This window comes from Carassius carassius, chromosome 30 (genome assembly GCF_963082965.1).
Source record: "Carassius carassius chromosome 30, fCarCar2.1, whole genome shotgun sequence".
Lineage (NCBI taxonomy): Eukaryota > Metazoa > Chordata > Actinopteri > Cypriniformes > Cyprinidae > Carassius > Carassius carassius.
In genome coordinates this window covers 12,398,461-12,415,993 of record NC_081784.1, presented here as the reverse complement: position 1 = coordinate 12,415,993, position 17,533 = coordinate 12,398,461, and the positions used below count along the sequence as shown (strand labels likewise).

Sequence of the window (17,533 nt, the reverse complement as noted above, 5' to 3'; positions counted from 1 at the left end):
AATTATGTTTGTTCATGAAAAATTATTCTACAAATGACTGGAAATGCTATGCATATTATTAGAATATTTTAGATATTTGTAACCCTTCTGGCAAAAAAACATCTTAAATCAGCCTACGCTTTTTGATGGTCTTGGACAGTTTCCCAAACCTGTGTCTGTTTGCTGGTTTTAGAAGGCTTTTAGACACTTTTGAGTTCAGTTGGCTAGGGTGTAGACTAAAAGCAGCAAACAATTCTGGGCTGGTTTATGCTGCTTTTTCAACAGCGTAAAAAGAATATGACCGTTATTTATTAATTGTCATTTATTTATTTTAAATGTATTAAAAATATTTTGGGCACTGTTCATCTGGTCAGCCTGCTAATTGTTATTATTTTTATTTTAATATTGTAAAGGAAGTAAATTCTGTGTATTAAAAGTCTGGGCTAAAGGTTTTTTTTTTCTTCAGTCAAATATTTAATATACCAACAACAACAACAACAAAAGATAAAGAAAAAAAGAAAGAAAGAAAAAAGACAAAAAGATCTAGCCTAAATCGATTTAACTGTTAAATTTCGGGTCCATTCATCACTGCGTAAACCTGGGCAGTTCCATCGACACATGACAGTTTAAACAGCCCAAAAATCTGTTCTTTGTGTGCAAATGTCATTCCTTTTGAAAGCACAACAACTAAATTAATGTTTTAATGGTCTGAAACGGTTTATTCTCATCTTAACTGTCACCACCAGAGGGAACATGACAGGCTGTTCAATGGGACAGTCCGCCGGGAAGGCTATATAATGACAAGCACACCCATTTTAGACTCATTTAGCTGCGACGAAGATGAGTCACGGATCAGACACCTACATGTCCTCATCCTATAGAAAGATTTTTGGGGAAACCCCTCGTTTCACCGGTTCTAGAATGAGCAATGTCTCCTCACGGAGCTCCATGTCTTCCAGCGGCTTCAGGTCCCACTCTCTCTCCCGCAGCAGCGCCTCTCCAGCGGGTTACCTCAAAAGATCGGGCCGGTCATCTTCCTTCTCACCGGTACATTTCGATAGCGTGGATTTCTCTCAAACAGCTGTGTTAAACAACGAGTTTAAAATCGTCCGAACCAATGAGAAGGAACAACTTCAAGGTCTCAATGACCGTTTCGCGATGTTCATCGAGAAGGTGCGCAATCTGGAGCAGCACAATCAAGTGCTGGAGACCGAACTCGTGAGTCTGCGTCAGAGGCAGAACGAGCCGTCTAGGCTCGCTGACCTCTATCGGCAAGAGATCCGGGATCTGCGAGCCCAGGTGGACGAGCTGAACAACGAAAAAGCTCATATTCTCATTGAACGAGATAATATCGACGAAGACTTGCAGAAACTTCGAGGCAAGTTTGAGGACGAGATCCGAGCGCGCGAGGAGGCAGAGCTGACGCTCAGATCCTACAAGAAAGATGTGGATGATGCCACAATGGTGCGTGTGGACCTGGAGAGAAAAGTCGAGTCCCTCTTGGACGAGATCAATTTTATGAGGAAAGTGCATGATGAAGAGGTGGCGGAGTTGACTAGTATGATCCAGGCAGCCCAGATATCTGTGGAAGTAGAGTTATCCAAGCCGGATCTGACCTCGGCCCTCAAAGAGATCCGTGGGCAGTACGAAACCCTCGCTTCTAAGAACCTGCAGTCGGCCGAGGAATGGTACAAATCAAAGTTCACCAGCCTCAATGAACAGGCCACTAGAACCAACGAGGCCATGAGAGCAACAAGAGAGGAGATCAACGACTACAGGCGACAACTACAGTCCAAAACCATTGAAATCGAAACCTTGCGAGGCGCAAACGAGTCACTTGAACGACAGATCCGCGAGATGGAAGAGGCACACAATGCCGAGGTCTCAGGTTATCAGGTAGACACATAAAAATGACATAATTTTGGAGTTAAGCATGTATGAAAATATAACACAATTTAATGATAAAAATATTATTTAAAGAAGGATAAACGAGATAAAAGTTATCCATCTACATATTTTTATCTAGGTAGACTTTATTTAAACAATTATTATTCTTGAGAAATCTCCTTTCAATTTAGCCTATGTTTAGTTTGTCTTTTTATTTTACATTTATATTTCTATTTATTTTGTATTTATATAACTATATAAGCATGTTTTATGTGCTCTGGCTGGTTTTCACCATTTTTAGTCAACTTTTTGCTTTCATTACTTATTTTAATAGTCCTGCAGCATGATAAATATGTTTAAAAGTATAAATATTTAATGTAATTAGCCAATTAACAGAAGGATCTCATGAAAAAAATAATAATTAGAAGAACAGTGAATCATACCACAGGACAAGAGTGTAACTGCTTGAAATGGCATGTCAAGTAGCCGGGTGCTCTGTCCATGGTGCTGAACTAATCGCACACGAGAGCTGGCTGAGGTTAATTCCACTAAGAGTCTCTTGATAAAGAGGATTTTACAAGGGAGGTTTATGCAAGGTCATGTTCACTTGGTGAAAGAAACCCGAATGATAACCTCAGTTTATGTCTATATAGATGTGTTAGAGCTGCTTGATGAATTAGATACTTTACAAATGTGAACATTAATTACACTGCCATATCCCGATCATTTTGACTTGAGGTTTTTCCAGGGACATGATCTTTGACCTTTCATCTTTTGAGAGTGAAAGAAGTGCCAGTGTAAATCAGATAAGCGCCTCTGAATTTGTACTGAGACAGCCAGTCAATGCCATGAGATAAAGGTTCACATCAGCTTTAATAAGAAGGATCTAATTTTGGTGAGCTAAATTAATTAATGGTCATGTGAATGTGAGAAGTGCAAGCTGGTTTCAATGTATTGCATTTCTTTATAAGAATATGTTTGTAATTTTATGATGGCCATTTTAGAATATTTTTGTTGTAAGGCTAATATTGATACATATTTTTTTAAACCCCATTAACCAGGAAACAATTGGGCAGCTGGACCTTGATCTTAGAAATACTAAGAGTGAAATGGCCCGTCACCTCCGGGAGTATCAGGATCTTCTGAACGTCAAGATGGCATTAGACATTGAAATTGCAGCATACAGGTAAATCACCAATGATTCCACATTAATTGCACATGACATAACTAATTCAGTGAGTATAAAATTCAATAAAAACTAACCAGTCATCATTGATGTCCTCATAGAAAGCTACTGGAGGGTGAAGAAACCCACTTCAGTTCTGGGCTGACTTTCTCCAGCACACCCAGCATCACTTATGGGTATCAGAGCCGCTCTGCTTTCACCTCAACCCGCAACCCCAAAAAAGAGAAAGAAGAAGAGGGACATGGCAAATCCAAGGCAGGGGCCAAGCGGGAGGAGAACCCGAAGGAAACTGCTGTGATTAAGAAGCCAGAAAAGAGTGATACTGTTGATGTTAATTCTAACTAGAATAGTTACGCTTATTAAACCTATGCTTTTCTAGCTATTTTCCCAGCAGTCTTTTGGGCGTTTGGGACAGTAAACGCTGCTATTAGCTAAAACTGCAACTTGTTGTTTATAGTAATTGGTAGCACATTTAAGATATTGCAATGGTGACATAATGTTTCAAAAACCCTATCAACAATATACTGGTTTAATACTCCAGAAGTTAGGCCTCAAATATTTCCTGTTTCTTATTTGTAGTTTCAGAGAGTATTTCAGTCCTGTTGATGGTGTTAGCAGTATAAATATGAACTTCAATATTAGGGGTTGACCACTGATCCAATGATAAGGGATAAATGTACAATTATTTATGAAAGGTTTATTTGAAAGCACTATATTACGAATAAGGGACCAAACCACTTAACCAACTTGTTACACATGTATATGCCTTAACCACAATAAAGTCGATAATTTAAATGTTTTAGTTATGTTTTTTTTTATTCATAAATCATTTACTAATCTAATCTGTCTCATATCAATAAACGTGCATTACATTTAATGTTATTACACTGCTTTTAATGGCTGTTTATTTTTAAAACTAAATAAAGACTCAAGATTTAGCACATTAAATAGATAATGTTTCTTTTACTTGCAACTCATTTATTTTAGTTATAGTGGTTTTGTTGATTCTTTATGGTTTAAGCCTTTATAAACAATGTTCTAGAGCTACACTACCATGTTTGGGTTTGGTAAGTTTTTGAATGCTTTTGAAATATGTTTCTTATACTCATCAAGACTGAATTGATTTGATAAATTCAAATATTGTGAAATATTACGATTTAAAATAATTATGTTCTAGTTGAATATATTTGAAAGAGTAATTTATTCTGGAGATGGCAACGCACAATTTTCACTCGAGTCTTCAATGTCATGATCCTTCAGAAATCATTCTAATCTGTTGTGGTGCTAAAGTAAAATGTATTATTATTGTCGAAAATAGTTGTGCTGCCTTACATTTTTGTGGAATCTACGGAATATTTTTTTTCCAGGTTTTGATAGTAAAAAAAAAACAACATTTGAAATGGAAATCTGTTGTAACATTATAAATGTCTTTAATGACACTTTTGATCAATTCCTCAATTCTTTCATAAAAATCTAACTGGCCCGAAAGGCTAATGGATTCGGTTTCTAGTATGTTAGATTATATTCTCCTACTCCACTCCGAAAAAGAGCTTCTGCTTTGTGTGGTTCCAAAAGACGGTCAATCACTGAAAAATATGGTAGATGCCCTTGTAAGAGTCACTGTCTTGTTCGAAAAAGGTCAGTAAATTCCCTTTATAATCAGAGACAGCACTGGATTAAAAAAATTCATGAGTAAGGTAAAAACAGCCATAAAGATTATTAAATAAAATACATCAATGTTAGTTATATTCCCACTTGTAGAATGATAAAAAACAAGATCAAATAAACTCAAACTAGATGGGCTTAGATTTGAACAAGCTTGTACATGGAATCCTACTGTCATAAACAATATCTGAACCTTAAGACAGGCGAAGCCATACAGGGGGTTTAAGGCGGTTTCCTTGGAAACCATTTTCAACAGTCCCTGTGGGTTAGTGGGAAACATCTCTCTATCCCTCCTCTCCCTCTTACGTCGAGCCTCAGATTCTCCAGCGTATTTTTTGTGATAATGGCTTAAACAAAGACTCCCATACAGATGTTTCCTAACCTTTAGGCTAATCTAATATTTATGCATAAATAATAAGACATTGTCTCAATTTGAAATCAGCAACACACAAACAGAAAATGAGTGTGTCATAAAATATTTTCCAAAACTATAAAGATGACTAAATGAAAAGGGTTGCATAATTTTTGGATAGTATTTATATGCAATGACATGGATCTGGCCATGCAAATTTGAACATTTTGTTGTAAAGTGGTTTAAAAAAGGAACAAGACTTCAACTACAATATTGAAAAAAACATTTGAAAGATATTTCCCCCAAAAGCCTTGTAATAACACAATATGGCTCAAACAATACATAAAGATTTCAATCGAAAATGAACAAAGACAACCAGAAACACTTAGAAACACCCCTAGAAGAGTTGAGGAAAGAAAGACAGAAAACCAAACACACATCTTCATTGCTGTACAGAATTAAATACTTAACAATTTAGGTACTTTCCAGGTACTTGAGTGAATTATTTCTTCCAAAGTACTGATTCACTTTTTGCCAGCTGAACTAGAAGCACAACAAAACCAAGCAATACAATTTATGTCAAACGATATATTCTCGGAGACAAGGTGTAAAATAATTACTTTGTGTTTTTGTTAATGTATAAAAGAGCATTCATAGAACCCTTACAGCTGTGGAAATTGTAACCAAAAATCAATCGTCCAAACAAACAAGCAGTATATTCTGGAAATAGCTCGTTAATGCATTTGCTCAAGCAATGCTGCCATATTCTTAATCTTTTTGAGCAGAAGGCAACCAGGAAGACAAAGGATCACTGCATAGGATAACTGTTATATGAGAAAATTGAAATAAAATCACTGTACAATATAAATTTCACAGTAGTTGGTCTTTCTGTGTATTCCCTCTTTACTGAGCAGGTAGAACAAGTCCGAAATGCAGAACCAGCATGCCATCCTAAAAAGGGAAAATAAGAAAGAAAGATAAGTATTAAGGAATGCAGCATTTGCATTACTGTTTACAAGTTCTGGGTCAGCAAGAAAAAAAAAAGTCCTTAAAAGTCAATGTGGACCAGAAACCGATTGGTTACCCAAATGTTTTAAAATATCTTCTTTTATGTTCAAAAGAATAAATATACAGGTTTGAAACTTCATGACGGTGAGTTAATTAAGACAGAATTTTCATTTTTGGATAAATTATAAATAAAAATATATAACAGAAAAAAATAACATAAAAAGAAAAAATATGAAAGGTACATTTTATCAGACACCCACCTGCAATGCATTTTTTCCCATGGTGTTACAAACTTCTCTCAAAGACTGGCATTGCTCAAGAAGATGGTCTCCACACACAACATCAACCTGTCAAATGAAGTAGAATGTAAATGTTCATGTAAGTGATGCAATACCAATGCCTTTAGCCTGATCACTTTAGGAAAGTAATAGCACTCCTCCTCAAAACACTGCATGTTTGGAAGTACCATTCCTGACCATAGCACAATGCCAGAGCTGAATTCTCAGAAATAAAACCTTAACAAAAAAATCACAAGTAATGCAATAGAAACAGGAATTCTTGAATTAGCAAACATCACTAATAAAAGTTGGATTCCAGTGGGTACAAACTTTTTAGAAGACTGCTTTTTCACGGTGACCCTAAAATACCAGATGGAAATACACTTTAAGCCTCCATATGCATATACAATACAGCCTCAGTGTATTCCCAAAATGATTAGACAATTTTTAGAGTCTAGTATGTGGAGCAGGGCAAAGCGGGCTATCCTGAAGCCAGACATAAAAGCCCTCATGCCTCCTCTTTCACCTCTATCCCAGTAGATGTCCCTGGCACTACGAGGTGTTCCTCACCGAGCCAGATCAGTCTTAGCTAATCAACACTGAGTGTCTGGACGCCAGGAAAATCCCTTAAGCCAGTAATCCAAATATGACTGTTAGCCTCACAACGTGCAAGCAACCATTACTAACAACTGCTGCATGTGACTATAGATCACAATTCTGCAATTAAGTAGCAAAATTATGAAGCTTAGAATTTTATAATAGCATTAATTCTGATTTCAACTAAGCGGTCATGGCAACAAACACAGTAAAATAAGTTAATAAAACACAATAAGCATTTTTTACACTACTAATATCATGTCAGCATTACAGACTGGCACCATTGACTTCCATTGTGTGTGCCTTACAGTAATCCAGACAGGAAGAAGTGGAAATCAACATTATGCCACAAATGCTGTCTGTCGAGCTAAACTTGAAAAGAACCCAGAATATATCTTTGAAACGCCCCAAGTCACATGTATACATACTATGAACAATTAACAATGAAAATAAAGAAAATGTATAATTTATAAGTATATTTCTGTGAATCTGTTGTATGTGTATTAAAGTTTAATATTATACTTTATTTTAAGGTATCCTTGTTACAGTGTAATTATACAGTTTAGTACTGGGTAATATTAATTAATTACTTAATTACATATATCTACAATAGGGTTAATATTAGGAGTTTGGTTTAGGGTTAGATGCTTGTAATTATGCATACTTACCTTGAATTACTATAGTAAGTATATGCAACATACAGTATTTAACAAGGACACTGTAAAATATATACATAAACAGCACTAGATTTTTGTTTCAAACATAATCTCTGTTATTCACAACCACAGAGAGTCATTACTGTGCTCGACAGAGCTGTGGCTCTTTTCAAGGACTCAAATCCTTATCCAGAATTAGGATTAGGGGGAAACTAATTAAACATCAATGTGGCAGGATTGTGAAGTATTAAGAGGTAAAGGGAACATCCTAATAACATCATTTCTTTAATCACACTTTTACATGATGACCTCATTGTGGAAACCCAAAGAGGACAAGTGATTTTGCTGAATTTAGCAATTTTGCATCAAATGACTCTGTCAGTATGAATTATTCAGTGACTGGCAAAGATGGGGGGTGTTCTGCTCACTCCACATTTTTTTTCCACCTCTGACTTTGTTGACCATCTGAGGCAGGATTTATGTGTCTGGTTTAATGTTGCTGTTTAAGACCAAGACCTTACCCTGATACAGAGTGTGGTTTATGATTCAAAATACACTGGTGGGTGACATTAAAAATAATGGGGGAAATAAAATCTGTATTTCACCTTGCAGTTTTGACTCAGTTCCATCTTCCTCCTGATAAAAAGCTCCACATGACGGACAGTGGCTTCCCCTGACACACGCACATACTTCCTCTCAAGGGGCTTGAGGGGGAAAACATAATCAGGATATTAAAAAAGGAAAATCAGCAAGGCCTACAGCACAACTTCCGCTCAATTCTACACAATGATTAAAGTGTTTATAGCATAAATAATATATATGTGTTTCCTTAATACAAAGTACATTATTTTGTGTGAGTACACACAAAAAAAAACATCAAGTACAAAAATATTATATTGCAAGACTGAGAAAATCTGAAAGTTACCTTATAGTTCTCAATACCCTCTTCAGCTCTGTAAATCAAAGATATGTAAAAATAAAGATTAGATGAAACATTAACAGATTACATGTTTTTTGTAATAAATCAAATAATTTATAAATAATAGGTACGCTTTTACAGTTGTGCAAAATCAGAGCACATGGCAAGTGGTTCTCAGGAGGGGCTTTGAATACTGTGTTGGACAATGGGAGGCCTTTCAATGAAAAACGTTGAAAATCACTGTTTTAAAGAGACTTTTGATTTTTGACTGTTTAGCTCCATCTAGTGATGATACACAAAATAACCTGTCTGGCATTCAGAAAACTTAAATTCAACATGAAAACAACATTTACCCTATTTACTTAATGCATGTTGCAGGCCTTTCTGAATGATTCATGGTGTGTTATTGCAAAAATTAAACCTTTTTTTTTAATCAAAACTCATTACATTTACATAGAGTCAGCTGAAAGCTCTCAAAGCTAAATGACATCAATGATATACGCTGAATCTCAACTGAACATTACTGACCCCACAAACTCCAACATCAGAGACACATCTAGCTCTGAGGGAATTGTAAAAACAGACTGAGGCAGCATGTCTTTCTTCTGTCTCTGAGGTGGCTTTACTGGGCATGTAGCTGGAGACGCCACTAGGGGGGAAACAAATACAGAAAAAAGATTGCATCATAAGCGCAATAGAATAATATCACCTATATACCTATATATATTCAAATAATAAACTTAAGTTGAGAGAATGCATGAACAAACCTGGTTTAGGAACGCCAAGCCCTCTCTGTTTATAAAATGCATATATTCGTGACCTTTCATCTAAAGAAAAAAAAAAACACATATTTTGTTTATGTATCAAATGACAGAATGGGGCAACAAGAAAGTGTTCAACATAAACTCCACTAACCTTCTTCCAAATATGGAACCATCTTGAAAACAATGTCTTGTAATTGTCTGTCAGGTCTAATAGAAAAAAAAGTGCTGAAATTTTACTCCCTTGCTAAAACATGACCAGTAATTAAACACTAAAGCATACAAGAATCCTTAAAGACCGCAGGACATATTTGTTATTGCTTGGCAGCAGTAATTAGACACAAGGGATGGTCTCGAACACAACATCTAGACTAAATCTCTAGTGACAGACCAAAAGCGGTAAACAACACTACGCCCTGTACGCTCAGTTCGCTAAAGTTGAAATCGACAAGAACAGTATTAATAAAACAAGACTTCAATAAAACTGAAGCTACCTGATACTGTTCAGCGGCTGTGTCTGGTGCACAACAATCGAGCAGTTAGGACACCTGTTGCTGTAGAAAAAGTGCTTGACGATGCAGCTCTTACAAACTATGAAAGGGGAAATAAACAGGCATGATTCAAAACACTGTAAAGATCACAGATTATATGAAAAAAAGAGAAAATAATAAATTAAATTTATACCATTACACCAGTGGGGAAAAACAGACTTACAAGTGTGAAGACACTCTGTGATGGTGGTGGCATCAATGAAAAATCCATTGCAGAGGGCACAGCGGATATAGGGATAAAAATCCCTAAGAGGCAAAGAGCGCTTTAAACAAAACAAACATTACTTAAACATTAAACAAATGTTAAATTAAAATAAATTAAATATTATTTTTAAACGTATAATTGACATATTTCACACACACACGCACACTCATACATATTACGTTTTTAAAGTGTATACAATATACAATATACTACATACATAATTATTAATTTTACCTCATATTCCTTATTTAGACGCTCATATACAACTTACAAATAATTAAGTTTAAGTATTAAACAAATAGTGTTAATATACGTATATTTCTTTACATATAAAACATACACAAACATATTTATTAGGGGATTCATTCTTATATGCGATATAACAACCTTTTATAGCCTACAAGTTCAAGTAAAAACTCGACTAATCGACTAATTTAGTGTTGTACCTCGTCGTCAGGATGTGTTTCGTGAGATCTCTGGCTGTGGTCGGTGTCCCGGGTCTCATCCCCTCCGCTGAGGGAAGCGTCCGTCCGAAAGAACCCACGCGTGGATCCCTCCTCCTCAACTCTGTCCACAGTTCCGTCCATAGAGCACGCAAAGACTAAAGCCCTTAAAACAACTGCAAGAGAACAACTACGGTTACCTGTCTGCTCTCTCTGGATTGGTTGGACGACTTCATTCACGATGAACAACAAAGAGTTAATTCCAGGTACAGGTTTAGAAACACTTCTAACTTATCTACTTGTGCACCTTCACGGTGTGCGCGAAATACTCCAGTGACGCTGCAGTGAAGATAGAATAAAAGTCCCCAAAGGAACAAATAAATTAATGTTTAAGAAATAAACATAAAAAAAAAAAATATATATATATATATATATATATATGTGTGTGTGTGTGTGTGTGTGTGTGTGTGTGTGTGTGTGTGTGTGTGTGTGTGTGTGTGTGTGTGTTAGTAGTTCTGTCATCTAACTTGACTCATCCAGACCACAGAGATCCAGGGGCATCTGATTTAACTTACTTATTACATACTTATTGGACCCGTTAATTAATTAAATAAAGAAATATATATTAGAAAATACAAATCTGAATTAATTTGTTTTCATTAACTGCACAAAAAAATAAAAAATATATATTTTTCGTCATAGTAAAAATAAGAGCCGTTGAAAACCTAAAAAGGATTTAAGAGGTTTATCAATAAGTTGAAATACTGAACGCCAAAGTCTTCATTAAAACGTATATTATATAATTGGCTATTGTTTTATATTTTTTTTATCTCATATTTGGTGTGTGTATTGTTTTGTTAAAGCATGACAATGGTGAAATTCTTTTCGAATGCAGTTTCTTTCTGAATAGAAGTTTTCGACCCTCTATCGGCGCAAGAGAAGAATGACCCGACAACAAAGATGGCGGCGCCTATGAGCAACGTGAATGAAATTCGTAATAGAGTAATATTGGGTGAATTTGGCATAAAAAATGTAAGTTATGCCCTCTCTTGTTAATTTAAGTAACCCTTATTTAATAATATAACATACTGCAATGGTTGTTTATTAGATTTATATGATCACTTTTATAATTGTTTATTAGAGGGTATTCCGGTAAGATACATATAAAACCACATTTTACTGTATATACAGGTCCATACTACAGATTATCCAGGAAATTACCCTGGTTACAATGACACATGGGACTTGGAAAAATTCGAAAAGGTGTGAGAAATGTACTGGCAGTCATTTATTATAGTGAATATAGACGCTGCTAAGACGGACGTTTTATTCCTGATTTACTTGTGTAATTTTACTCTTCCAGAATTTCAGAGTCGATATAGTTCACTCGGATGAGGACTCGTTGGAGTTTTATACGATTGGAATAGACGCGGCCATCGCCAATGCTTTTCGCCGTATATTACTGGCTGAGGTACTGTGTGTTTGATGATTTTTGTCCAGAGTGTCAGCCTGTATACATGTTATTTTACCATCATCATGTGCTGCTTTTGAAATGGGATCTGACAGTCATCATGATCTTTGAACACCTTTTTTTTACATCATCTAATTTGAAAATAGGTCCCAACAATGGCCATTGAAAAAGTCTTCATTTACAACAACACCTCAATCATTCAGGATGAGATTCTGGCTCATAGGCTTGGTCTTGTGCCCATTAAAGCAGATCCCCGTCTTTTTGAGTACAGGAATCCGGGTAAGTACATTCTGGACACATATAAAACTTGTTTCTCTTTAAAACAACAGTTAAGTAGATAACGTATTTGTCTTAAAGAAAGTCATTTTTGTAATGATGCCACAAATGCTAACACTGACTCAAGTTGTGAAAGACTGTTGGGTCATTCCCCTCAACCAGAAGTTCCCGGCTCAAATTTTTTATTTTGCTAATATTTTTTTCTGAAGAGAGATAAACATGTAAACTGATGAAAGCCAAAATGTTAAATGTCATGGATGAAAATTTACTAAGTAATCCACTATTTTGTAGATGGGGTCCAAAATGGCAATTTTTACCTGAGATTCAAAGCCAAAGTACAGTTGGTTAAAATGACTTCAGAAAGATTGCAGCATCTTAATGTCATATTTACACAGAGATTGGTTGGTCTGTTAGTAATATCTGTTGACTTTAGCAATCTTTGTGGATTACTCAGTAAATATCCATCCATGACAGTTAATATTTTGGCTATCATAATTAGAAATGGTTATATATTTCTTCAGAAAAAAAATGTTAGTTTAATAAAACATTTGGTTTTTGAACTTGTTGATGATTGTTTTTTGTTTTTTTTAATGTAAATGATATTATGTGTTGTGTTTGTCAGAGTATCAGGAAGGCACCGAAATTGACACAATTCAACTTCAGCTGAAGGTAAAAGGAAAGGAGCCCCTAAAGACTCTTCAGATCCCAAGGAGTTATATCTCAATCACATGGGTGAGTAAAAATATGGTTTACCGGTACTTAAGTATTTAATTAAGTAATTAAGTAGTTTTTTTTTTAATATACAAAAATTGGACATTTTATTTAGTTTACTTTCAATTTGTCATTTAGCTTTTTTTTAATGATCAATTATTCATCCTCTCTCTGATCCTTATTTTTAAGTTATGTAATAAAAAACAAAAGCGATTGTGAAGTAAAATACAAAAAAAAGCACCAGGTTTGATCTGCTTGTTTGTATTGCTGCCCAATTTGTCAAAACAAAATCTATATTTATGACTATCAAATAATGAAAAATAGTAATATTCATAAACAATAAATAATTAATAAGTAATAATATAAGAATATTTTTATTTTACAGTAATACTGTTTAATTTTTTATAATTTTTTTTAATTAAAACAGTACAACTGTTATTCTACTGCACATCTTAATTTCTTCATTATCAAATGTTAAACTATTGTGCAAAAACAAACAAAAAAAAACCACACAGGGCGTTCTTAAAACTTCTCTTTGGTGACAACAGCCTGTTTATAACTGCCTCTCATTACAAGTTTGGGAAGTTGGCTGACCTATATTGTGTTCCCAAAGTCAGAACTCAAATGCCGGCTCTGGAGCTGCGTTTGTTTAAATGAACACTGTGCTGCACTTCTATCTGAAACACACAGCAAATTGTATTTATTGAATTAAATCACAGCTTTTGCAGTTTGATAAATACACTAACCATATAATGATTTAAGCGGTTTTGTTTAGATTATTTGTGCAGCCCTATGTGCAACCCAAAGATGTAGGGCAGAATAAAGTTTCAGTCACCATTCACTTTCCCTGTGTGGAAAATAGATGCAATGAAATTAAAAGGTAAGGTGACTTAGACTGCCTAACATCTGCCTAGCTCATTTTGTGTTCCAAGGAGAAAAGTACAAGTATGGAACAAAGTGAGAGTGTGTAAATAACGGCAGAATTTACATGCATATTATTTGCTAACCATGATAAAAATTTCTGTTTATCACTGTCCTGTTTACAGTATGTCACTAAACTCTTGTGTTTGGTTTCAGTCTACTCTGGTGACATTAAATGGCTCCCGATTGGAAAGGCTGATGTGTTTGCAGATGCCAAGATTGGTCCTGTGCATGGGGACATTCTCCTGGCAAAACTTCGACCAGGCAGGAACTGGATATAGTCATGCACTGTGTCAAGGGAATAGGTAATAATATAAAAGGCTCCTGACCAAATAGATCTTTGATTTCCAGTGAAGCATATGTATATTTCTTTAATAAAGTTTTAGTTATTATATAACTCCAACATCCAGTACCTAGTTTCTTGTGTATTTATAAACTGGAAAGTTTCTTTGCACCTCACAGGCAAGGATCATGCCAAGTTTTCTCCTGTGGCCACTGCAAGCTACAGACTTCTTCCTGAAATCATAATATCACAGACCATTGAGGGAGAACAAGCTGAGAGGTTAAAGCGCTGCTTCTCACCAGGAGTTATTGAGATCCAGAACGTGAACGGTAGGATTATTTCGCTTTATTCACATGTAATCTTGATATTTGGAACTTTTTTGTTGTGTTATAATCTAATAATTATTCATTTCAGGAAGCAAGGTGGCTAAAGTTGTCAATAGTCGTTTACATGCAGCAGAGAAGTTCTCCGGCATGATGACTTGAAGAACTTGGTGAAACTGGGCAGAGTGCGGGATCATTTCATATGTACGTTTACAACTAAAAGCATTGAGTTGGGTTTGTTTGATGATTTTCCATATGCATTGTCAAATCTCCCTTCTGTGTTGATTTATTTAGTCTCAGTTGAGTCCACAGGGATCCTTCCTCCTGATGTCCTGGTTACTGAGGCCATTAATGTCCTCATTTCTAAGTGCCAGAAATTTCTCACAGAGCTTGATGCGGCAGAAATGGATTAGATGGAAGAAAATAAGGCCAGTCGCACTCATCCCATAGCCTTGAATGAAGTCATGTGATTGTTTACTGACACTGTGTACATAGTTTTTAAATCTTTAGCTAAAAAAACTCACTTCACAAGTGAATTAATCCAAATTCCAGTGAGCTGTTCGTTATTTAACTTCAGGCCATAACGTAACCGCATTCTGGAATCTTTTTGACATTCATGTTTATTTAAACAAAATTTCACTCCTGAATAAATTCAAGCAGTTTCTTTTAGTCAAGTTAATCTGTTTGGTTTAAGATGTCCGGTTATATTTAACAAAACACATTTTTTGACATATTTATGTTTTTCCATGTATATTAAACTTTTGTTGTTGACAAAATGACAAACTGTCTATGAATTTTTATCTGTGTAGGGAACATTTGAACAAAGCACCTTGCCATTATATTATAGTGCAGGTCAATTTGACCCATTCTAATTTTAAAAAGTTAAAATAAGTATTGGTTAACTTTGATGTTTATCTTGAAATGTCATTTTTTCTCATTTAGGGTCATTGATACTTTGATTTTCTTGACTTCCCTCTGAGGGTATTTACATTTATGCATTTGGAAGATGTGTTTATCTGAAGAAACCTACACTGCATTGAAGGTGTGCATTTTTATTAGGTTAGGGCTCAGTTTGCTGGGAATCAAACCCATGATCTTGGCATTACTACTAGTGCCATGCTCTACTACAGGGGTCTCCAACGCTGCTCCTGGAGAGCTACTGTCCTGCAGAGTTCAGTTTCAACCCCAATCAAACACACCTGAATCAGCTAATCAAGGTGTTTAGGGCTACTTGTCAATTAAATGCAGGTGTATTGGAGCAGGGTTGGAACTGAAGTCTGCAGGAAGTTAGCCCTCCAGGAGCAGGTTGGAGATCCCTGTTTTACTGTGTGCTTTTCCACACATCTCTTTAAAATGTTTTCAAAAATATAAAGAAAAATATTTTATTTATTTTTTGTAACTATTATTATTTTTGTAACATTAATGTTTTTAACTTTTTTGTTTTGTTTTTAGTTTTTTGACTGTATGGTTTTTTTTTTTTGGTGAACTGTATTGAATCCAGTTAGTCGGTTTGACCCCAAGCCATTGCTTGTACTCTGATACCTAATAAAATCATTTTAAATTTAATAATAATAAGACAGCAAAACTGTTAGACTAGCAATTAAATGTGACTGGTTGGCCATAACACTGCATGCATATACCAGAGTTTTGTTTCCGTTTGTTTTGGATCATCCATCTTCATAGTTCCACTAGAAAGAAAAAAAAAAGCGAAGCGTTGTCTAGTTTTATTTTGCCTGCCAGCTCTGCTCTCTTATCAGTGAAATCAAATGCTGTATCCTGGAATGAATGGTGAAGGAGGCAATCAGTTCAGTCTTCTGGAATGTACTTAGATTAATTAGACGTACTCCGCTTGACACTGTTTAACATCTCGTTGTGCCAGTAGTAATAAATAATGCAGTACTAGAGGCGTTTTTTTTTTTTTTTTTTTTTTTTTGTAGCAGTGGCCTGAAAATGTACCTTGGTGTTCTGTTCAGTGAACTTAGTGCGAGGTGTTTTTGCTTGGAAAATTTCCATTTAAAAAATCCCTATATTTTATACAGATCATCCCAATAGACATGAAATGATTATTTGCTATAAGTGCTTCTTAAGCGCACATGCTGCAGGTTCCTGTCTGCTTTGAGTTACATACAAACATGCTGACTGAATTACAAGAGCTAATGTCCAGCATATGCTGCTGTTGCCTGTAGGGCATTGTTTGGAACAATGAGGGCTGGAGTCAGCACAATGAATGCATTAATGCGTGAAATCATGTTTTTTCTTTCTGGATGATACAAACACCAGAGCACCTGATGAAGTTCATTCTGATTAATGCATAATCCAGATACTTAATAACATTTGTTGAGCTTGACAGGAGAAGTTCTTCGCTATTTCCGTACACAAATTCTGCTGCCATTTCCTTGTGCACTTAGTCAAATTTTGGCATATTGTTATGGTTGGTCGCCACATCTGCAGTAGATCATTTTGAGCTATGTTCTAAAAAAAAAAACCTGCCCACCCATAATGCACAAGCAAATACATAATCTCACACAATGTGTACATGTAGAAAATTGGGCCAGGGCATCTTTGGAGACTGCAAATCACAGAGGGACGTTGCACAATAAGTGGGTCACCTTCCATTGTGTGGCTCTCGTCATTAGAATGATTCTGCTGAGACTGGTTAAGACTGGAGTCACTTGGCACTCTCCATTCCTCTCCATCCTGTCTCATTGCTCAGCTTTGCTCTTGGCAAGCAGCAGACAGCACTCAAAGCATAAAAAGACAGAAGAAAAATCTCATATTTTCCCATAATTTTCTTTAACACCGCTTGACAGCTCATTAAGATAAAACTTATTATATTTTTGACTGTCTGGACATTACCATTTTTCCTAACTACTTCAGCTTTCCATTGCTAATACAACAAATTGCTTTTGATTTCAGCTTGGGTCAAATAATTAGAATAATGAATAGCAGTGGAAGTTTAATGCAAGAATATTGGCTGATTTTGGCATTCTCAAAGAACTACCTTGCTGACAAAGCCTGCTTAAACCAGTCTAAACTGGTTTGCTTGTCTTCCAGATTGGTC

The 17,533-nt window shown here is 35.6% G+C and overlaps 2 protein-coding genes and 1 pseudogene across 2 annotated transcripts; 2 read left to right on the top strand and 1 right to left on the bottom strand.

Annotated features, from left to right (window-relative positions):
- Nucleotides 1-760: 760 nt before the first annotated feature.
- LOC132110648 (alpha-internexin-like) lies at nucleotides 761-3,847 on the top strand. Its single transcript, XM_059517432.1, has 3 exons — nucleotides 761-1,875; nucleotides 2,928-3,052; nucleotides 3,154-3,847. Exons 1-3 carry the CDS (start codon nucleotides 820-822, stop codon nucleotides 3,395-3,397), a joined length of 1,425 nt encoding a protein of 474 aa, XP_059373415.1. The 5' UTR covers nucleotides 761-819; the 3' UTR covers nucleotides 3,398-3,847.
- A 1,365-nt stretch (nucleotides 3,848-5,212) lies between these two features.
- Nucleotides 5,213-10,824, bottom strand: LOC132110647 (polycomb group RING finger protein 6-like). The gene is made up of 10 exons (XM_059517431.1): nucleotides 10,491-10,824; nucleotides 10,003-10,102; nucleotides 9,783-9,879; nucleotides 9,443-9,498; nucleotides 9,295-9,354; nucleotides 9,056-9,176; nucleotides 8,534-8,561; nucleotides 8,214-8,312; nucleotides 6,338-6,424; nucleotides 5,213-6,020 (listed from the first exon to the last, which is right to left on the bottom strand). Exons 1-10 carry the CDS (start codon nucleotides 10,629-10,631, stop codon nucleotides 5,973-5,975), a joined length of 837 nt encoding a protein of 278 aa, XP_059373414.1. The 5' UTR covers nucleotides 10,632-10,824; the 3' UTR covers nucleotides 5,213-5,972.
- Nucleotides 10,825-11,447: 623 nt separating this feature from the next.
- LOC132111137 (DNA-directed RNA polymerases I and III subunit RPAC1-like) lies at nucleotides 11,448-15,248 on the top strand (annotated as a pseudogene).
- Nucleotides 15,249-17,533: the final 2,285 nt, after the last annotated feature.